The sequence below is a fragment of the Phacochoerus africanus genome, chromosome 15, assembly GCF_016906955.1.
Source record: "Phacochoerus africanus isolate WHEZ1 chromosome 15, ROS_Pafr_v1, whole genome shotgun sequence".
NCBI classification, from domain to species: domain Eukaryota; kingdom Metazoa; phylum Chordata; class Mammalia; order Artiodactyla; family Suidae; genus Phacochoerus; species Phacochoerus africanus.
Genome location: NC_062558.1, coordinates 9,415,827 through 9,436,784, shown reverse-complemented (window position 1 = coordinate 9,436,784; position 20,958 = coordinate 9,415,827). Strand labels below are relative to the sequence as shown.

The window sequence follows — 20,958 nt, the reverse complement described above, 5'->3', positions numbered from 1 at the left end:
AACGCAAATATCCTTGGGCTGGTGTTTGGACTTGTCAGTCTGTCGTACTGATCTGTTGTGGGGGCTGCACGCTGGCTGAGACAATCCTCTTTTCTCACTGACACAACAGCTCTATTAGGATTCAGATTCAGCAATACCCAGCAATGCGCAGGGTAGGCAGTTTGTGATCACTAGAGCCGGTCATGATGTCCACGTGTATGCTCCCTCAGGGTTGCGGGGATTGAGCCTTGTTCTCCAACAGCTCCCCCGCGCCCCCACCCTAGTGGTCCACCCAGGGCTCAAGACCCTGAAGCTCAGCAGGGGGTCTGCATGCCACTCTGCGGAGAATCCTTCCATGCACTCCCAGGCTGGCTTTCCTCCACTTGCCGGAAGCCAAGGATTGGTCCACCCTTCACTCTTGAATCTCCCAAAGCTCCTCCAAGTGTGGTCCCTTGACCTGCAGCAGCAGCATCACCTAGAAGCTTGTTAGATGCAGACTCCAAACCCACCATGTTTTACATTCTAACAAGATCCTAGCTGATTCACATGCAGGCGGCAGTCTGAAAAGCCCTGTGCTTGTCCTCTGAGATACCTGCTGCATATGACAAAGCACAGGCTTTGAAATTTCTGGCACTTAAATGGCACCATTCTCTGGGAGATCTGCCCCTTATGTTCCTCTGGTCATTTCCGCAGAGTAAGGAAAGTTCAGTCTACTCTCTTAAATTGGAGTCCAATGTGAAGAACTCATGAATAAAGCTTTCTCTCAGCCTCTACCTTTCAGCTTAAGAGCTGGCCTTCTCTCACTCGGCAGAAGGTTCCTGGCACCTGGATCCATGTTAACACACCATCCAAAGGCCTGATCTAGGTCTCAAGTCACCCGGGATACGTGCCAAAGTACTTACTGCTGAAAGGGAATAAAATGCTGCTTTTCTTCATCATCCACCTTCCCATGTATGATATCGGTAATATCCATCACTAGGAAAAAGATACACTGAATTAAAGGAACTAATGGCTTCAGGCCGTGGTGAACAATGATGGAAAATGACAGTATTAGCCAACACAGAGCACTGGAGGAAGACAGATAATGAACAGGGACATTTCTTTCATTTCTTTGCCAATGATGACTCTCAGCCTGTAGAAGAGCTGGCAGGGGCTCAGGCAGCAGCTTGGGTGTTCTCAGTTCAACCCTGCAGGTGACTCCCTTTAAAAAATTCTACTTGGCCAAGTTGTTGAATTCTTGAGTCACGTGACAATGACACTTTTAGCCTGTATTCCAAGACACAGAGAATGCATTTATTTGGTGGGAGTGTCTATCGAATGTAAGACCTGGAAGAGGAACTCAAGACCTGAAAGGGTCCACTGTCCCTCTAATTGGACATTTTCTTACCTGGTTTCCAGATACATGAAGGGCAGCTGGGGCACCAGCAACACCGACTAGAAGACTATATGCTGATTTGCCCTTATATGCACAAGAAAGCACTGTTCTAGAAACAGACTCACCGACACAGAGAACAGACGTGTGCTTGCCAAGGGAGAGGGCAGGAGTAGGAGGTTGGGGTTCGCAGAGGTAAGCTATCACACACGAGAGGGCACAGACAACAAGGTCCTACTGTATAGCACAGAGAGCTGTACTCAATGTCCTATGATAAACCATAATGGAAAATAATTTTTAAAAGGAATATAAAAAAACCCTACTGTTTGATTTCCCCACTCCAAACATGCGATGCGAGTGTTGTTTAGGCAGACAGAAAAATTATGGTTGGTACACAATTTTACATGCCTCTAAACTCAACCCCCTAGAGTGGACCTGAGTTCACCGTAATTATGTTAAAAGTTAGATATTAATAAAATTTGACTTTCTTTATGAAAAAAGAGTATCATATATATACAATTGGATCACTTTTCTGTACAGCAGAATTAACATCATATATCAGCTATACTTCAGTGAAAAAAAAGCACTGTTCCAGCCCTGCTACATATATTATTATTATTATTTTTTTATAATTTTTTTATTTTCCCACTGTACAGCAAGGGGGGTCAGGTTATCCTTACATGTATACATTACAATTACATTTTTTTCCCCACCCTTTTGTTCTGTTGCAACATGAGTATCTAGACAAAGTTCTCAATGCTATTCAGCAGGATCTCCTTGTAAATCTATTCCAAGTTGTGTCTGATAAGCCCAAGCTCCCGATCCCTCCCACTCCCTCCCCCTCCCATCAGGCAGCCACAAGTCTCTTCTCCAAGTCCATGATTTTCTTTTCTGAGGAGATGTTCATTTGTGCTGGATTATTTATACAAATATTATTATTAGCCCTAGTTTAAGAGACAAGGAAACTGACCACAGGAAAGGTGGGTAATTTTCCCTTAGAAGTTTTAAGGAGTAAAGCTAGGGTATGAACCCAACAGTGATTATAGGGCCAAACCATTTACCCTAACCACGCTTGCTGCCTAGACAACTAGTAAGTGGGCCACTCACTCTACATTCGCTGAGGTTAGGCAGGGCCTGCGGCATGAGGTTGTCCCTTGGTTAATAAATTACAACCTAGTCATAAAACACACACCAGTAATCCACACCCCAGATTACCTGTTTGAGATTAAAAGAAATAACTGAGATAGGAGACAATGATAACAGGAAAAACAAAGGATAAGGGAGGAAATGCTTTTGCAAAGTAATCCCAGCACATAGTGAGTAAGGCTTGGGGATTAAAGATGCGGCTGAAAGGAAGGTGTAGAAAGCAGGCCATGCCATCAACTTGCTGTCAGCCCTTAAGAGACCCTGGCAGGAGTTCCCATCGTGGTGCAGCGGAAACAAATCCGACTAGGAGCCATGAGGTTGTAGGTTCGATCTCTGGCCTCGCTCAGTGGGTTAAGGATCCAGCGTTGTTCGTGAGCTGTGGTATAGGTCGCAGACGAGGCTTGGATCTGGAGTTACTGTGGCTGTGGTACAGGCCAGCACCTACAGCTCTGATTAGACCCCTAGCCTGGGAACATCCATATGCCATGGGTGCGGCCCTAAAAAGACAAAAAAAAAAAAAAAGAGACCCTGGCAAACACTGCACAAACACACACAAATAGTTGCAAAATTTCTATTTGCATCCCCCAAGGAGGCAGTTCATTTGCAAATGACATCATTGAGTTACTCCTGACTTCTGCTGATGCTCAGCATTAAGAGTCAGAGTAAACTGACTCCTCTCCTTTCCTTTCCCACCACCTGCCACTTCCTGAACACACACACACACACACATACACAAACACATACACACCCTGAAATAAAGGAGCAAATAAAAGCCTCAAGCATGACGTTCAAATCTCTTTGTTCCAATTTGAAGGACAATGACCTTGAATGTGCCTTAAATTTTTTACCAAAGAATGAATCACCAGAGAGAAGGCTAAATGGTCCAGGGCTCCTTGCTTTTCCTGGGATTCCATTTTCATTCATTATCAGGAAACAGTGCCGTCCCGTCTAGGCCAAGCCTGGCAACCTTGAGAGCAGGTGGGCTGCAGGCCCATTCACTGGATGAATGATGCTCACACAGCCTCCAGGATGATACAGAGGCTGCCTCACCATCCACATACCCACGGAGCAACCCTGACAACATTTCTGGGCCCTTGTACTCAAAGCAGAATTATGGCCTTTCACTGATGGCTTTCAACATGCCTTTAGTGACCAAAATGTCCATGTAAGACCAAAAATTTATTTCTTCCATTTAACAAACTCCAGAGGAACATGCAGGGGCCTCCCTGAAGGTTATGGTGTTTGATTCAGGCCAAGGACCCTCTCTGAAAGCCGTCACAGGCACAATGGTGCCTTGGGAGAGTACATTTCCTAGACGGGCAAGCCACCTTCCAGGGAGAATCTTATTTGATTAACATCTCTATGTGGCCACAGGCAGGGAAGATTCCAACAGTCACAGGGAGGCTGTACTGGGAGGGCCTGCTGGGTACCAGACGCAGGGCTGGCAGCGAGGGAAAAACAGAGGTGGTGGCGTCTATCTGAAGACAGAGAACCCCCAAAAAAACCAGCTGGCGGTTCCAGGCCGTCAATGCAGTATGTCTGATGCTCACACTGACAACCGAATCCATGCTGCACTGTCTCTGGGTCTCCATTCCTCCTTCCTCCCGATTCTCTCGCTCTCTCTTTCTCCCTTCCTTTCTCTCTCTCTCTCCTCTTTTCTTCCTTCCTTCCCCTCTTTCATCCCCCACTTCCTTCTCTCCTTCCTTCCTTTGTTCCTGGCCATGCCCAGGCTAGAGATCAAATGCACACCACAGCAGTGACCCCCCAAGCCACAGCATTGACAGTGCTGGATCCTTTACTTGCTAAGCCACCAGGGAACTCCTACCTTTAGTTTTTTTTTTTTTTACTGTGGAAACCTACATAACATAAAATTTACCATGTTGGCCTTTTAAAAATACATCATGTGGGGCAGGAAAGACATTCCCATGGTTGTGCAGCCAACACTGCCGTCCACCCTCCAGATGTTCCTATCTTCCCACACTGAAACTCTGTCCCCGTCATCCACTAACTCCCCAGTGCCTCCTCCCTGGTGCTCCTGGGAGCCGCCAGGCTACTTCCTGTCTCTGTGAATGTAACCATTCCCATTACCTCGTATAAATGGAATCGTGCAGTACTGGTCTTTTTGCGACTGGCTTATTTCATGTAATGTAATATCTACAAGGTACTTTCGTGTTGAAACATAGAACAGAATTCCCATCCTTTTGAAGGATGAATGGCCTCCCACTGTATGGATATACCATTCTGTTCATTCATCCGCGCATCAGTGGACACCTGAGTTGCTTCTATCTTTTGGCTACTGTGAACAATGCTGGTATGAACATGGCTGTACAAATATCTCCTTGAGAACCTGCTTTTTTGTTTGTTTGTCTTTTGTCTTTTTAGGGCTGCACCCACGGCACATGGAGGTTCCAAGGCTAGGGGTCCAATCAGAGCTACAGCTGCCAGCCTACATCACAGCCACAGCAACGCCAGATCCAAGCCACGTCTATGGCTTGCACCACAGCTCACGGCAACGCCCGATCCTTAATTCTTATGGGTAGACAGCAGGGGAGCTGCTGGATGCTAGGTTCTCTGTTGTACATTTTTGAGGATCCACCACGCTTTCTTTCCCAGCGGCTGCACTGTTTTACATCCATCCCAGGGGCTTCCTGTACCTGCCACTCCAAAGGGTCTTCGGAGTCCACAGGTGTGCTTTTTGCCCTCCTTCAGCTCCATGTGGCCGACCCGGACGATTTGGCACACGAGGCTGATGCGGGGCCGGATGAGGTCTGTGCTGCTGAGGTCCTACAGGGGCGGAAAATGCACAAATGGAGGTCACACGGCATCACTATGCCACCTTTATGTCTCTTTTCTTGTCACCTGACAATAAAACGTCGTCCACAGTGTACTTCCTAATGCTGAAATAGCACAATGACCTCACTCTCCTCCCTCCTCCCCCATCACAGCATCAGAGGAAAAGGTGGTACTCAAAAAAAATTATTTTTAAAAATTCCCCAGCTCCTACTTCAAATGGATAAATTAGATCATATTCAATCTCAAGTCTCCAGCTTATGTAGGGTATTTTAAAACGTGGTCATTTGTCACTGCTTTCTATCCCGCCAGGGCTTCTCTGAGCACTGGATGCCTTTCAGTGTCAAATGAAAATAAAACTTGCAAGACAGTGGCATTTATTGGGTATCCACACATGCTAGTGAGGGATAATTCATTTCCTCTTCCACATAATCCTGTGAGGCAATTATAACACAGAAATTTAATCGGCGTTGCTTTCCATAGTTATGTATGTTTTATAAGAGGTGTCCATTGAGAGCTTCTGGGTGTGTTTTGATTAATGAGAAATGTGTCGATGGAATGTCTCTGTCCTTCTGTGGTTCATGGTTGATGCCTGTTTGTACTCGTAAGGATGGGCGAGGAAACCCTTGTGTGACATAACATATCTCATTCACTTAAACACTGGAAATGATTTAACTGCGTTTCAAATTCTTTTCATGCAGTAGCAGTCCAAGGCCTCTTTACTGCATCAAGAATTACTTTGTAAACAATCATTCCAAATCCACCCTCGAATCTAGCCAATCGGGTCTCCAAGACAGGGATGTACCTCGATGAGAACGTCACCCTTGAATTTCTAACTCAAGGTTTTATGAGGCTTCTGTTAATAGACAGATAAAGACTCCATAGATTGTGGCACCCTGACATTATTTAATAACACATGTCATCATTTATAAGAGAAGTTTCTGTAGAATGTTTAATGACCAAGGAATTAATCACATTTCATTTAACTGAAAAGGCTGGACATGAAATCTGCAAATAGGAAGAGCTTAACTGGAAAGGAGGATGAACTGCAGCTTTTCTGAAATGGTGCTGATGAGAAGACAGACCAAAGAGTAAATAATGCCTTTTTTGGTGAACGTGTAGTTGATTTACAATGTTGTGCCAATTGCTGCTGTACAGCAAAGTGGCCCAATCATACATGTATATACCTTCCCTTTCTTATATTAACTTCCATCATGGTCTATCCCAAGAGTCGGATATAGTTCCCTGGGCTGTATAGTAGCAACGCAGTGTTTACCCTTTCTAAATGCAATAGTTTGCATCTACTGTTATAGTTTCTATCTACCAACCTCAAACTCCCAGTCCATCCCACTCTCTCCTCCCACACCCTTAGCAACCACAAGCCTATGACTCTGTTTCTATTTTGTAGATAGATTCATTTGTGCCATATTTGAGATTCCACATAAAAGTGATATTATATGGTATTTGTCTTTTTCTGACTTCATTTAGTAGGATAATCTCTAGTTGCATCCATGTTGCTGAACATGGCATTAATTTGTCCTTTTTATGGCTGAGTAGTATTCCATTGTATCTATGAACTACACCTTTTTAATCCAATAATACTTTTTTTTGTTTGTTTTGTTTTTTAAGGCCCAACTTATGGCATACAATAATACCTTTTTAAAGAACTTTTTTTTTTTTTTTTTTTTACAATGCACACATTGACTGATAAATACCTTTGTATTTTAGGGGAAAAAAAAAACCCATATATCTTAGAATCAAGGAAATACTCCATGTGTTGGCGACAGGTTTGGGGAGGAATTCTAGGCTCATTTTTGTGCATGTTTACCAGGTGGTGGTCAATGGAGGGTCAATGATCAGACCCTGCTTGTCCTAGGTGTGGGAGATTCATAGAAGGCATGAATGACAATGAGGAGAAATGAATGAATGAATGAATAAGTAAATGAATGAATGAATGAGGGAATGCATGAAAAGCCTACCCTGGAACCACTGCTCCTTCCTATCACTTCCTTTGGTGCTCTACGGCAGCCTCTGCTTTTCTTACATGAAGAGTAGTGAGAGAATATGGAAATAAAACATGGGTGTGGCTGAAGCAAAAAAGGGAGGAAAGGAAGAGAGTGTCTCCTTTAGGCTTGAGGGGAGCTGGGAAACCTCAAGGCGGCTCAGAGCAGGTGGCAATAGCTCCAGGGCATTTCAAGCACTGATGTCATAAAAAAGTGAGAAAACATCAAGAAAGTTTCTAGCCCACGAGAAAGAGTCACTAGGCCCCAAGCGACAGCCCGATGAATTTCCTGCCTTTTGATCCATATACAACTGCACAACGCCTTCCGTGGGGAAGTGGAAGGTGGAGGGGGAGGAAGGTCCCTTAAAACATAAGCCAATAAAAAAGTCTCGTTTGGTCTTTGACTAGGCTATAATCTAACTCTGGAATGTGCTCCCCCTTTATCTGCACAGCTCACCCCCTCAAGTTCTTACTCAAAGGCTCCCTTTTCCCAAGGTCTGCCCTGAACTACTTATTTAAGCCAGCAACCCTCCCCCTGCCTAGCAATTCCCCACCCCTCGCCCCAAAGCACTCGTGACCTATCTCTCTGATTATTGTTCATTATTGTCTTCCCCATTGGGACAAGAAGCTTCCTGAGAACAGGGACATTTTTATCTGATGTGTTTCCGGATGTATCTCAAGTGCCTAGAGCAGTGCCGGGCACCTAATAGGTGCTCAATAAATCACTGTTAAATAAATGAGCAGGTGCTTCCTGCCAGGGGGATTCTGATGATTGTTATTTTCAAGTCTTCAATTTTTAAGTTTTCCATAGACTTATCACGTGCATCCGTGCATATCATAAACAATGGAAAGGGCTTAGACTTTCACCGAAGACATGGAGGACTCACAGTAAAGACCGCCTGAAGATTGTTGAGCTTCTCTATTTCCTTGGGCATTCCACTGCTGCCCCAACGAATCAGGTAGTTCTCACTGGTGAAGGAAAAAAATATGCTCAGTGAGGGGCTCCCTGGGGAGGAAGCTGCTCTCAGTATAGATTTAGCAGGGTCAAAAGGCGGCCCAGAAGAGCTCAGTGAAATTCACCAGGCAGGACTGAGACCCCATCAATGACCACCGTGTGGTCTCTTGGCTGTAGCTGGGCTCCCTGAGGCACACCCATGTGGCCCCATGAGAAGCACTGGTCAAGATGGGCACAGACCCAGTAGATGTGACCAGATTTTATCTGGGGATCTTCCCTCCATCTCAAAAGTTCCAGCATTGCTGAATCATGAATATCATTTTATGGCATTCCCGTTGTGGCACAGTGGAAGTGAATCCAACTAATATCCATGAAGATTCGGGTTCCATCCCTGGCCTCACTCAATGGGCCGGGGATCTGGCACTGCTGTGAGCTGTGGTGTAGGTCACAGCTGCGGCTCAGATCTGGTGTTGCTGTGGCGTAGGCCAGCAGCTGTAGCTCCGATTCAACTTCTAGCCTGGAAAACTCCATATGCCACAGGTGTGGCCCTAAAAAGCAAACAGAAAAAAAAGAGTATCATTTTATAAGAACCATCCCAAGCCCACCCCCTGGAATCCACATCACCAATAAAATTTCAAATTTTTTGTTTTTGGCTACAACTGAGGCATGTGGAAGTTCCCATGCCAGGGATCAAACCCGTGCCATAGCAGTGACCCAAGCCTCAGCAGTAGGATCTAGACAACACTAGATCCTTAACCCACTGTACCACCAGGGAACTCTCGAGCTTTCTTTTGTTTTTTGGGGGTTTTTTTTTAGATATTTTTTCCATTATAGTTGATTTACATTGTTTTGTCAATGTCTGCTGTATAGCAAAATGACCCAGCCATATACATACATATATATATATATATATATATATATATATATATATATATACACACACACACACACACATTCTTTTTCTCACATTATCCTCCATCATATGCTCCATCACAAGTGACTAGATATTGTTCCCTATGCTATACAGCAGGATCTCATTGCTTATCCATCCCAAGCTTTAGAAATAAACAATTTGTCAGAAATTACTTTTTTTTTTAGGGCTGCACCTGCGGCATATGGACGTTCCCAGGCTAGGGGCCAAATCAGAGCTACAGCTGCCAGCCACAGCCACAGCAACGTGGGATCCAAACCCTGTCTGGGACCTATAGCACACCTCATGGCATCACCAGATCCCCAACCCACTGAGCAAGGCCAGGGATCAAACCCGCATCCTCAGGGATATTAGTCGGATTCGCTTTCACTGAGCCACAATGGGAACTCCAAGCAATTACTTTTAATTGAAAAATAAACATTTTCTTAGCTGCTCAATGGTAGCCTAACTACAGAGTTGAACAAAGCCTACTATCATTCCCTCAAGTCTTTAAAATTTTATGGACTATTTTTTAGAGCAGTTTTAGGTTCACAGTGACGTTAAACAGAAAGTTTGGATTTCCCATATGCTCCCTCCACAGAGCCTCCCCCTTTATCAATAGCCCCCAGCAGAGCAGTATAGTCATGTTATAATCACTGACCCTACACTGCGATATCATCACCCAGACTCCATGGTTTACACTGAGGGTCAATCTTGGCATTGGGCAGTCTGGGGGTTGGGAAAAATATATAATGACACATACCCACCATGACAGCATCATAGAGAAGAGTTTCAGTGCCCGGAAATCCTCGGTGTTCAGCCGATTCATCCCTCCCTTGTCCCTCTCCCTATGGTCATTTTAATTCTTTGTTCCTATCACCACAGTCTGATGAGTTTGACATGATTTCTAAAGTCCAGGGGGTGCATGAACTGTTACTGCGCTGTTTCGGCAGTCATTCACAAAGGGTTAGCAACCCAAAGGATTTTATTTTCTATTCCCAAGAAATCTTCCCTTTCTTCTCTATATTTCCCTCTCAAACCCAGCAAAGAAATTCTTATGGGAAGGGTCATTTTTGCCAGGTTGACGGCCGACAACGTGGGTCTCCTTTACCTGATGAACGTGGACTGGTCCGGGTCATAGAGGGCCATGAGCAACTCTGCATCTTCCCCGATGTTGCAGACAAAGTTCTTGAAGTTGACATACAGGCCGTAGGTGTGGACAGCACTGAAGATGGATTGGCTCCGTAAGTCCAGGTTCTGCAGGATGGACTGAACACAGAGGACAGGAGAGAAAGGCATCCTGGTTTCAGCAAATAGAATACACTCGTAAAGACACCACCACAGAAAGGGGCAGATATAACTACCACCCAAATGGAGAACCACTTACTGAGAAGAGTGTATGTGAGGAGACAAGTGACAGAGTGAGCAGAATATAATCATGACTACTTAGACAATCAAAGCAGTCCTGAGCAGGATCTTGAGCCCAAGTAATTCATTAAATGCTGTCTAAACAGTATCTATCTAGGAGTTCCCTGGGAGCCTAGTGGTTAAGGATCTGGTGTTGTCACTGCGGTGGCTCAAGTTCGATCACCTCTCCAGAATTGTCCGCGTGCCTCAGATGAGGCTAAAAAACAAAAAAAAGAGCATATACCTAAAGATTATGATAACTCATGGTTTTGGTAGCATCAAGAAGTTCTTATCTCAGAAGTTCCCACATGGTGCAGGTTCAATCCCTGGCCTGGGAACTTTCACATATCTTAGGAGTAGCCAAAAAAAAAGTTCTCATCTCCCACAATGGCTTCTGAGTGAACCTCAAAAGTATAAAAAAGCAGAGTTCCTGTTGTGGCTCAGCTATAACAAACCTGACTAGTATCCACGAGGACACAGGTTCAACCCTGGCACCGCTCAATGGGTTAAGGATCAGGTGTGGCCGTGAGCTGTAGCATAGGTCGCAGATGCAGCTTGGATCCCACGTTGCTGTGGCTGTGGCTGTGGCTGTAGCCAGCAGCTACAGCTCAGATTCGACCCCTAGCCTGGGAACTTCCATATGCTGCAGGTGCGGCCCTAAAAAGGCAAAAAAAATTAAAAAAGATTAAAAAGCATAAAAACCGTGATGATCCTTCTTTTGAAGGAAAACTCTCGTTGCAAGTAAGATTCCACTGGATTGGTCCACCCTTTGGGAGGGTTAGCCATTAGATCCAGAAACACGGTGAAATATTTTAACTGTACCAAAGAAATAAAACGTACAAAATGAAGAAAACTAAGCAGAAGCCTTTACTTACAGAAAGACTGAATGAATACAAATCAAAACATCTGTATGGTTGGGCAGTCATAGTATAGGTGACTTCTGTTTTTTTCTTTCCTTTTTTTTTTTAAGGGCTGCACCTGTGGCATACAGAAGTTCCCAGGCTAGGGGTCAAATTGAAGCCACAGCTGTTGGCCTACACCACAGCCATAGCAACACAGGATCTGAGCTGTGTCTGTGACCTACACCACAGCTCACGGCAATGCTGGATCCTTAACCCACTGAGCGAGGCCAGGGCTCGAATCTGCAACCTCATGGATACTAGTCAGGTTCATTACAACTGAGCCACGACAGGAACTCCTTTTTCTCTTTTTCTGTCTGTACCTTTCTAATTTTTATCTGTTGTCCAATTACAATTTTCAAAATCTTTCCAACAATTTATTTGTAAATATTATTTTATTTATTTTGGAAATCACTACAGAAGTTTGCAGGGCAATGAGACTTTTCTCCCACCCGGTTCTCCCTAGAGGCATCCATCAGTTGTCAACTTCTTGTTTCTTCACTCCAGAGTTAGTCTACACTTAGGCAAGCAGAGACATATGCACATTCTTCTTTGAAACACAAATAGCATTTTATCTGCACTGTTCTGCATCTTGCTTGTTTCCACTTAGTATATATCTTTGCAGTCTTTCCAGGTCAGAACATATACAGCTGCCTTAGTCTTTTTATTAGATCTTGCTTCTAAAATGAGATGATGTTCTTTTCTTTTTTTCTTTCTTTTTTTGTCTTTTTGCCTTTTCTAGGGCCTCTTCCTGCGGCATATGGAGGTTCCCAGGCTAGGAGTCTAATCAGGGCTGTAGCCACCGGCCTACACCACAGCCACAGCAACTCGGGATCCGAGCCGTGTCTTTGACCTACACCACAGCTCACGGCAACGCCAGATCCTTAACCCACTGAGCAAGGCCAGGGATCAAACCCGCAACCTCATGGTTCCTAGTTGGATTTGTTAACCACTGCACCACAATGGAAACTCCAGGAGATGATTTTCTAGACAGAATTTCCACCTCTGTTGTCAATGATGCCCCTTCCCTCATTACAGACAAAAGGGGTTCCCGGTTTGAGCCCCAGTGGAGTCGCCAAAAAAGCAAAAATGCAACCTCTGTGGCCAAAAAGCCCGCACACTGAGGAAGCATACCTTCTCTTCCTGGATCTTTTCCTCAATCCTTTTCGAGGCCATTTCATGCGCCTTGAAGAGGGCGATGGTGCTGGTTTCATCCGGGTCCAAGATGTTCCCGTTGTCGTCCCGCACGACCAGATCCAAGCCCAGCATTCTAGAAGGAGAGGAGGGTTAGCTGCTTCTCTTATGAGGATCACACCTTCTCCAAAGAGTCTTCGTGGAAAAGCCCAGAGGATTTAGGTAAAAGGTTGCATGCTGGACAAGTCAAGGTAAGAAGAGCTCACTGGCTTTTTTCCTTTAAACTTCTGCCTCCTTTCCATACAACAAACGCTATGAAAAAACTTATGATAATGCTACCCAAACTCCTATCACGATATGCAAAGTAACCTGCCTCCCCAGGAAAAGCTGGCATGAATTCTAACCAAAATCCTCTAACCAATACTTCTCTCCCCTAATCATCTGTAGTTTGCTATCGGAACTACGAAAAAGGAATGTACAGATATTGCGGGGGGTGGGGGAGGAGGGGGCTTGCCCTGATTTCCTTACACACAGGCTTCGGGGACAGGTCATAATTCAAGACTGTCTTAAAGGCGTTCCCCATTGTGGCTCAGCAGAAATGAACCTGACTAGTAACCATCAGGTTGTGGGTTCGATCCCTGGTCTCGCTCAATGGGTTAAGGATCTGGCCATGAGCTGTGGTGTAGGTCACAGATGCGGTTTGGATCTGGCATTGCTGTGGCTGTGGTGATGGCCAGGGGCTACAGCTCCGATTCAACCCCTAGCCTGGAGACCTCTGTATGACACAGGAGCAGCTCTAAAAAGCAAAAAAAAAAAAACAAACAAACCCAAAAAACCAACCAATAAATAAATAAATAAACACAACAAAGAAGTCTTAGCTGTTGGTATAATGAAGCCCCCTCAGAGTATGGGCTCTGGTAACAGCTGGACCAAGATTTGTATCTGGGCTTTAATACTTGCTAGCAAGGTGACCTTGGGTAATCTATTTCATTTTGCAAAGCCCTGATTTCCTCATCTATAAATACTCCCCACCCCTGAGGGCTGTTGTGTGAATTTAATGAGATCATGCATGCAAAGCACATAAAACAATATCTGGCATATAATATGCTCTCAGTAAATGTTAGTGTTTACTGCAGCAACAGCAACCGGCACAAGAAAACTGGCTGTGTTAAGACGCAGCTCTGGGTGCTCTAAGGGAAGAGTAAGTGCCATATGGTCTATTTAGGGCATCTTCCCACCAAGGCTTTTATGCCCGATGTGCACACAGAGGTAGAAAAATCTCTGCTTAGTTCTAAGAAGTTGGGGACTGTGGTGGAAACAGGATACCACAATCTGAACGCCCAGTGCGCATTCCAGACGCTAGCAGTTTGGAAGCGACATTGTCCAAATGGCAAGAAAACTCAGAGCTAACAGTGGCACGTGCCAAGTAAGTCTTTGGGAAGAAAGCAAAAACGCCTTGTGGGGGGCGTTAAACCCCATCCCGTTTATAGCATCTCCATCAACAGATTTAATCTGGCAGATCTCTTTCCATTGCAGACAGACCACAGGCCACCCAGACTTCAGAGCGGTGGGCCTTGATGGCTGTTCAGACACTGGATCACCAACTCACTGATGGAACAGCTTAATTTCTTGAGCTGCTTCCAAGGGCTGAAATGGGAAGGCAAGCGTGCACTGCTGTTTGTGGGACGTTACCACATTGTGCCGGAGATCCGGAGCCACGGGGCCACTATCCTACTGTGCCAAGACTCCAAAATACAGAGGCAGCATATGCGCAAGGAGGGAGCTGCTTTATGCCACCTTAGCTGTGGTTTAAGAGTCTCCCCAGCACTACATGTCAGGCAGTGCAATTCCTATAGTTACACTCTTGTGAACAGACAAGTGATGAGGGAGGGAACTGCTCATTTTCAAGCCTAAGCAGAGGGGATTAGGCATGGAACTGAAAGTCGTGGGTTCAAATGTAAGCTTTCCCACTTACTACCCATGTGACTTGGCAATAATTCACCTAAGTGCACTCAGTTGGGTTCTTTAACAGAGAAATGGGAATAACGGCTACTTCATAGGGTTATAACCAAGTATTAAATGTGAAGTATACATAGGAGAGATTTTATAAATAAAGGTGAATGGTAAGGTAAGCTATTTTTGCTCCAGCTCTTTCTGAATTCAGCTGTCAGAGTCTAGAATAGGATAAGGCACTGTATTTTAACAGGGCTCTGAGGTGCATGCAAGGGTCCCGAGGTTGGAGAAGAAAGATAAAGTGGGAGAAACAAAAAAAATCACAAGTTGAAGATTTAGAAAATGAAACGAAACATCAAAAGAATCATCAACAAAGGCTGAGAAACCAAGCCAGTGTGTTTAAAAAGAGCTGGTTGGGGAGTTCCCTTTGTGGCTCAGCGGTTAATGAACCTGACTAGGACCCATGAGGATTTGGGTTCAATCCCTGGCCTCGCTCAGTAGGTTAAGGGTCCAGTGTTGCCATGAGCTGTGGTGTAGGTCGAAGGCATGACTCAGATCCTGCGTTGCTGTGGCTGTGGCGTAGGCCAGCAGCTACAGCTCCCATTCAAACCCTAGCCTGGGAACCTCCATATGTCACAGGTGTGGCCCTTTAAAAAAAAAAAAAAGAAAGAAAGAAAGAAAAAGAGAAGAGCCTGGAGGGATAAAGCCCAGGTCACCATCAGTTTTGATGAATTTGATTGCATTTCTCATTTTCCAAAGTCAGTAATTTCTGGGTCTTACACATATCTGCCTGAGCCAAGCAGGAGATAAATATGCTTTGCTATTCTGGCAAATCTGGCTTATACACAATGTAAACAATGGTCTTGGTTAGGGGAAAACAGTAAGGAAGATGAGGAGTCTGGTGCTAATTTAAAATACACTGTTAGGAGTTCCCTTTGTGGCCCAGTGGGTTAAGAACCTGACTAGTATCCATGAGGATGCAGGTTTGATTCCAGGCCTTGCTCAAAGGGTTAAGGATCCAGCTTTGCCGTTAGCTGTGGCACGGGTCACTGACATGGATTGAATCTGACATTGCTGTGGCTGTGGTGTAGGCCAGCAGATACAGATCCAATTTGACCCCTAGCCTGGGAACCTCCATATGCCACAGGCATATGCAGAAGGAAGGAAGGAAGGAAGGAAGGAAGGAAGGAAGGAAAAAGATACTCCCAAGTCTCCAAAAATGTTGGCTTCAGATGCTCAGGCCCTTCAAGTCTTTCTGGAAGTGGCGCCGCTTTCACCCTGCTCATCCATTATCTCCTTGAGACCAGAGATCCAGCATGGCGTCTGACCCACACAGGGCACCACCAAATTCTCTTCGACAAAATTAAATGTTGAAGGACAAGGAGAAGGAGAGCAGTAAGCACAGTTCTTGGGCAACTCCAGGATCACCAGCTCATGATGAGTTATGTCCTTCATGTGACTATGCCTGGCCTTTTCCAAGTTTCCAGTGAACAGCCATCACTGGCTTACCTGTTCCCGTGATCGATTTTGGCAGTGACCTTCTTCTTGAGCTCTGCCAGTTCGTCCTTGGGCAGGGTTCCAGACAGAATCTGGGACCGCCACTCAATCAGGCTGTACGTCATCTGCTGCAGTTGGCGGAAGAGCATGATCTTGTTGCTCTAAGATGGGCAAATGAGGCAGAGGAGAGGACCAAAAGGAAAAAAAAAAAAAAAAAGCTGTGATGGAAGATGGGAACATCTGTTGACTTGATCCTTTACAAGGCATTATTTAACCAATGAATTCTGCCATCCAGTGAGCTGTGCACTTTGAGAGATCTTTTTTCTTTATCACCAAGGACGGCTTTGCCTTGACCCATTCCCACTTCCCTCCTCTGTTGCAACTTTAGAAACAGACAAGCACTTGTAAGGATGGATGGTTGGTCCTAACTCATAAATGTACAGAGTCATCCATTCACCCTAAAATTCTGCCCCATCCCTCCTTTGTTTAAAACCCTCCAAGTGATTTCCACTGTCTTTCGGATACAGCAGATCACATGTAAGTTCTTCCCACTTTGGCTCCTATTCACATTCCCAGCCACTCTGAACACCAGCCACTACCTCAAAAATATATACTCCTGGAGTTCCCGTCGTGGTGCAGCGGAAAGAATCCCACTAGGAACCACGAGGTTGGGGGTTCGATCCCTGGCCTCGCTCAGTGGGTTAGGGATCCGGCACTGTCGTGAGCTGTGGTGTAGGTCGCAGACTTGGTTCGGACCTGGCATTGCTGTGGCTGTGGTGTAGGCTGGCAGCTGTAGCTCAGACTAGACCCTTAGCCTGGGAACCTCCATATGCTGTGTGTGTGGCCATAAAAAGGAAACAAACAAACGAAACTATGCTCCTTCCATGCAAAGCTACATCCACTTCTCCCAAAGGAATCCAGACTCAATATGCGACTCCTCTACCTGGAAGCACCTTTCTCCTCTTCCTCCATAACCTCCACTATCAACCCAATACATCTTCCTCCAGTTGCTAGTTCTGATTTCTACAGCCTCAACTTAGAAGTCTTGTCCTCGAAGCCGTAACTCTGGGTGGGCCGTCTCGCCCAGAGCTGCTGGAATTTACGCCTAACACGACACTCAGAACCTGGACCACCCTGCCTTGTCTTACTCTGCCCTTCAATGGTAAGAAGCCACAGGACAAGGAGCTGGTTCTGTTCAGTTTGGGATCCCTAGGAGCTGGTATAGAGTATACACTCTATAAAATATTCAGGGAATTCCTGTAGTAGCACAGCAGAGACAAATCTGACTAGGAACCATGAGGTTGTGGCTTCTACCCCTGGCCTCATTTAGTGGGTTAAGGATCTGGAGTTGCTGTGAGCTGTGGTGTAGGTCACAGATGCAGCTCAGAGCTGATGTTGCTGTGGCTATGGCACAGGCCAGCAGCTGTAGCACCGATTGGACCCCTAGCCTGGGAACCTCCATATGCTGTAGATGTGGCCCTAAAAAGCAAAAAAAAAAAAAAAAAAGTTCAGCATCCATAAAGTATGGATGGAGAAAGAGCTGTAATTTCAGAGACAAAGGAAAATCAAAAATAGAATTTGAGGAGTTCCCTTGTGGCACAGTGGGTTAAGGATCTGGCATTACCACTGCTATGGTTCTGGTCACTGCTGAGGCGTCAGATCACTGATATGGGAACGTCCACGTGCCATGGGCATGGCCAAAAAAATGGAATGTCAAATACTATTTTACAATTCCCACAACATTGTTAGACTATTCCCAAAACTATTAGACTCAGAATAATTAAACCGTTATTCTGGGCTTCAGAAATAACTTCCTGTAGCTGAACTAAATACACTTACAACCAACTAATTATTTGTGCCTCAGTCATTTTAAGAATCAGATACTTGATGTCATACCATTATAACCTTGATTCTATCTAAAGGATGGATTCATTCATTATATTAAAATAAAACAAAAACAGGGAGAGGGAGGGAGTGGGATGGACTGGGAATGTGGGGTTAGTAGAATGCAAACTATCACATTTAGAATGGATAAGCAATTGAGGTCCTGCTGTACGGCACAGGGAACTCTATCCAATCACTTGTGATAGAAAATGACGGACGATAATACGAGAAAAAGAATGTATGTATATATATATGACTGGGTCACTCTGCTGTACAGCAGGAATTGACACAACACTGTAAACCAACTATACTTTGATAAAAAAAAATTTAAAAAGTCAATGAACATCTACTAAGTGCTGGAAATAAAGTTCCTGCTCATTCTAGAAGGAGAAGACAGCAAGAAATAAACTTTTATATATATTTCTATAAATATATATAAAATATATAATATACAAAATGTATCAAGGTAATACATATTATTTACATATATATGCACACATGAGATAATTTCAGGTTATAAAAAGTACGAGGAAGTAGGGCGATTTGATAGGGTGTATCTGGGGGAAGGAGACCACTTTAGGTGGAATGGTTGCAAAGCACTGCTTCAGGTATCCCTTTTGATGCACAAAGATACAGCATCACCCCATATTGAACCACTTCTTTTTCATTTATAGGTGAAAAGCCATGATCTATTTACACAACCATATACTTCTAAAATTATAGGGATTATTATGGTCTGCTACAAAAACAATACCAAAAAAAAAAAAAATAGCCACATGAAGGTGCTGCTGGCTGAACCGCAAGCTCCTTAGTGATGCTCTTCACCAGCAGTCCTGGGGCAGATTCCTGGCAAGGGATCAACAAGAATCAGGGCTGCAAACATCCAAGCTAATCCTGAACAAAGAGTAAATATGGATGGAAGAGCTCTCAGCCTAGAAGTGGGGACAGCAAGAGCCCCATGAGAAGGTCAAGGTTCGGTGAAAACACAAAGGAGAGAGACAAAGAACTCATTTATCTGTGACTGCATCAGCTCTACTAATACCATGAACCTGAAAATACAGAACCCGAAAGCCAATTAAAGATGTCAAACTACCTATATTTTATGCTTTCAGCTTTTTCTGAATTGCCTCTTTTGAAAAACATAAATGAGAATTTAAAAATTCCATTTTTGGAAAGCAAAGGTTAAAAAAAAAAAAATCCTGGAGCCCCCGTCATGGCTCAATGGTTAATGAACCCAACTAGTATCCATGAGGATGCAGGTTCGACCCCCGGCCTCGCTCAGTGGGTTAAGGATCCGGCATTGCCTTGAGCTGTGGTGTAGGTCGCAGATGAGGCTGGGATCTGACATTGCTGTGGCTGTGGTGCAGGCTGGCAGCTAGAGCTCCGATTAAACCCCTAGTCTGGGAACTTCCATGTGCCTTCGGTGCAGCCCTAAAAAGACTTAAAAAAAAAAAAATCATGCTTTTTTCCCCCACTCCATTTCATATAAAATGTTTCCAAATGCATTGTCTTTTCAAATTGAGAAATTTAGTCTATAAAATGTTGCCTTTCAGAGCTGCGAGGCAGAAAGGGATCTTTTTTACTTTCTTGAGAACTATTTGTCCACTCCTAGTTAGGTGATCTCCCCCCTCCCCCGCCCCCCCCCCCCGCCGCCCGCCGTGTTCTCTCATTTTAATTAAGATATTAGATCTCATAATACAGTAAAGAAAGGGCTCCCTGGTCCAGGGGATCCTCTGTGAGAGATGCACTCTGTCCGCGGCTCATAGTCACAAGTTCTTGGTCTCAATTATATCAGACACTATCTAAGGCAATTTAATTATGGCCTGTCCATATCAGCCGGGTCTGCCAAGAGTTCCCCCCAAGAAGGATGAAGACAGCTATTCTTCTCTGGCTCACTGTGCCAAATTAATTCTGAATAGGCAAGCTGGAACACACCAAAGGAAGCCATCTCTCCATTTACTTTAAGGAAATGGATATTGTTACCACATTCCTAAGACTGTTCTAAGTGGATGTTCTCTGCAGTAGCTGGCCTGACACTTGATGGATTCTGGGGGAAGCAAATGAGGGCAGGAGAGGAGAAAACCGGGCACTCCTCATAACACCAGGAGCCAAGGTCCCAGAGTGGCCATCCTCCCCCCTGCTACGCCCCAGCCTGCTGGTTACAAAGTGCCTTTTCTACTGTCTCTAGCCCTCACCCATCTCAGACATGTTACACTAGCAGCCGTTGTCACATAATTCAGGGGGGTAAGAAACTGAATAAATAATTTCTTTGATCCTCTCTGCAAAAGTCAGCACAAGTCTGGGACACAGGAGGGAATGAAAAACAAACTGTGACAGCTCAAACTTAAAATAACACTCTGGTTTCAATTTGAGGAACGTCTATACAAAATAGAGGACTTTAAACATTCTTCTAACCAGACAGTACAAATATGTCTGCACTGGCTTAGAATTTCTCCCTCTATTCTACTGGAAGATCTTTGAGGTCTCACTTTTTACATTTTGTTTATTTATTTGTTGTCTTTTTTTTTTTTCTTTTTTTCAGGGCCACACCTACGGCACATGTAAGTTCCCAGACTAGGGGTCGAATTAGAGCTATAGCTGCCAGCCTATGCCACAGCCCCAGCAACACAGAATTAAAGCCACATTTGCGACATATACCACAGCTCACAGCAACACCAGATCCTTAACCCACTGAGCAAGGCCAGGGATCGAACCTGTGTCCTTGTGGATACTGGTCAGGTTCATTAATAACTGAGCCATGACCGGAACTCCTGTTTTTTAATTTAAAAAAAATTTTAGAGTTACCATTGTAATGCAGTGGAAATGAATCCAACTAGTATCCATGATGATGCAGGCTCAATCCCAGGCCTTGCTCAGTGGGTTGGGGATACGGCATTGCCACAAGCTGTGAGGGTATGTTGCAGAAGCAGCTTAGATTCCGCATTGCTGTGACTGTGGTGTAGGCTGGCAGCTACAGCTCCGATTCGACCCTTAGCCTGGGAACTTCAATATGACATGGGTGCGGTCCTA

At 44.8% G+C, this 20,958-nt stretch overlaps 1 protein-coding gene across 2 annotated transcripts in view; it reads right to left on the bottom strand.

The window, feature by feature from the left end:
* The window catches only part of DOCK5 (dedicator of cytokinesis 5), a 238,865-nt gene that overhangs the window by 112,514 nt on the left and 105,393 nt on the right, over window positions 1–20,958 (bottom strand). For both annotated transcript variants that reach the window (XM_047762590.1, XM_047762591.1), the window contains 6 exons: window positions 16,057–16,205; window positions 12,595–12,730; window positions 10,266–10,423; window positions 8,177–8,258; window positions 5,152–5,281; window positions 882–954 (listed from right to left, as the gene is read on the bottom strand). In XM_047762590.1, coding sequence (XP_047618546.1) covers window positions 882–954; window positions 5,152–5,281; window positions 8,177–8,258; window positions 10,266–10,423; window positions 12,595–12,730; window positions 16,057–16,205 — 728 coding nt within the window. The remainder of the gene's footprint in view (window positions 1–881; window positions 955–5,151; window positions 5,282–8,176; window positions 8,259–10,265; window positions 10,424–12,594; window positions 12,731–16,056; window positions 16,206–20,958) is intronic.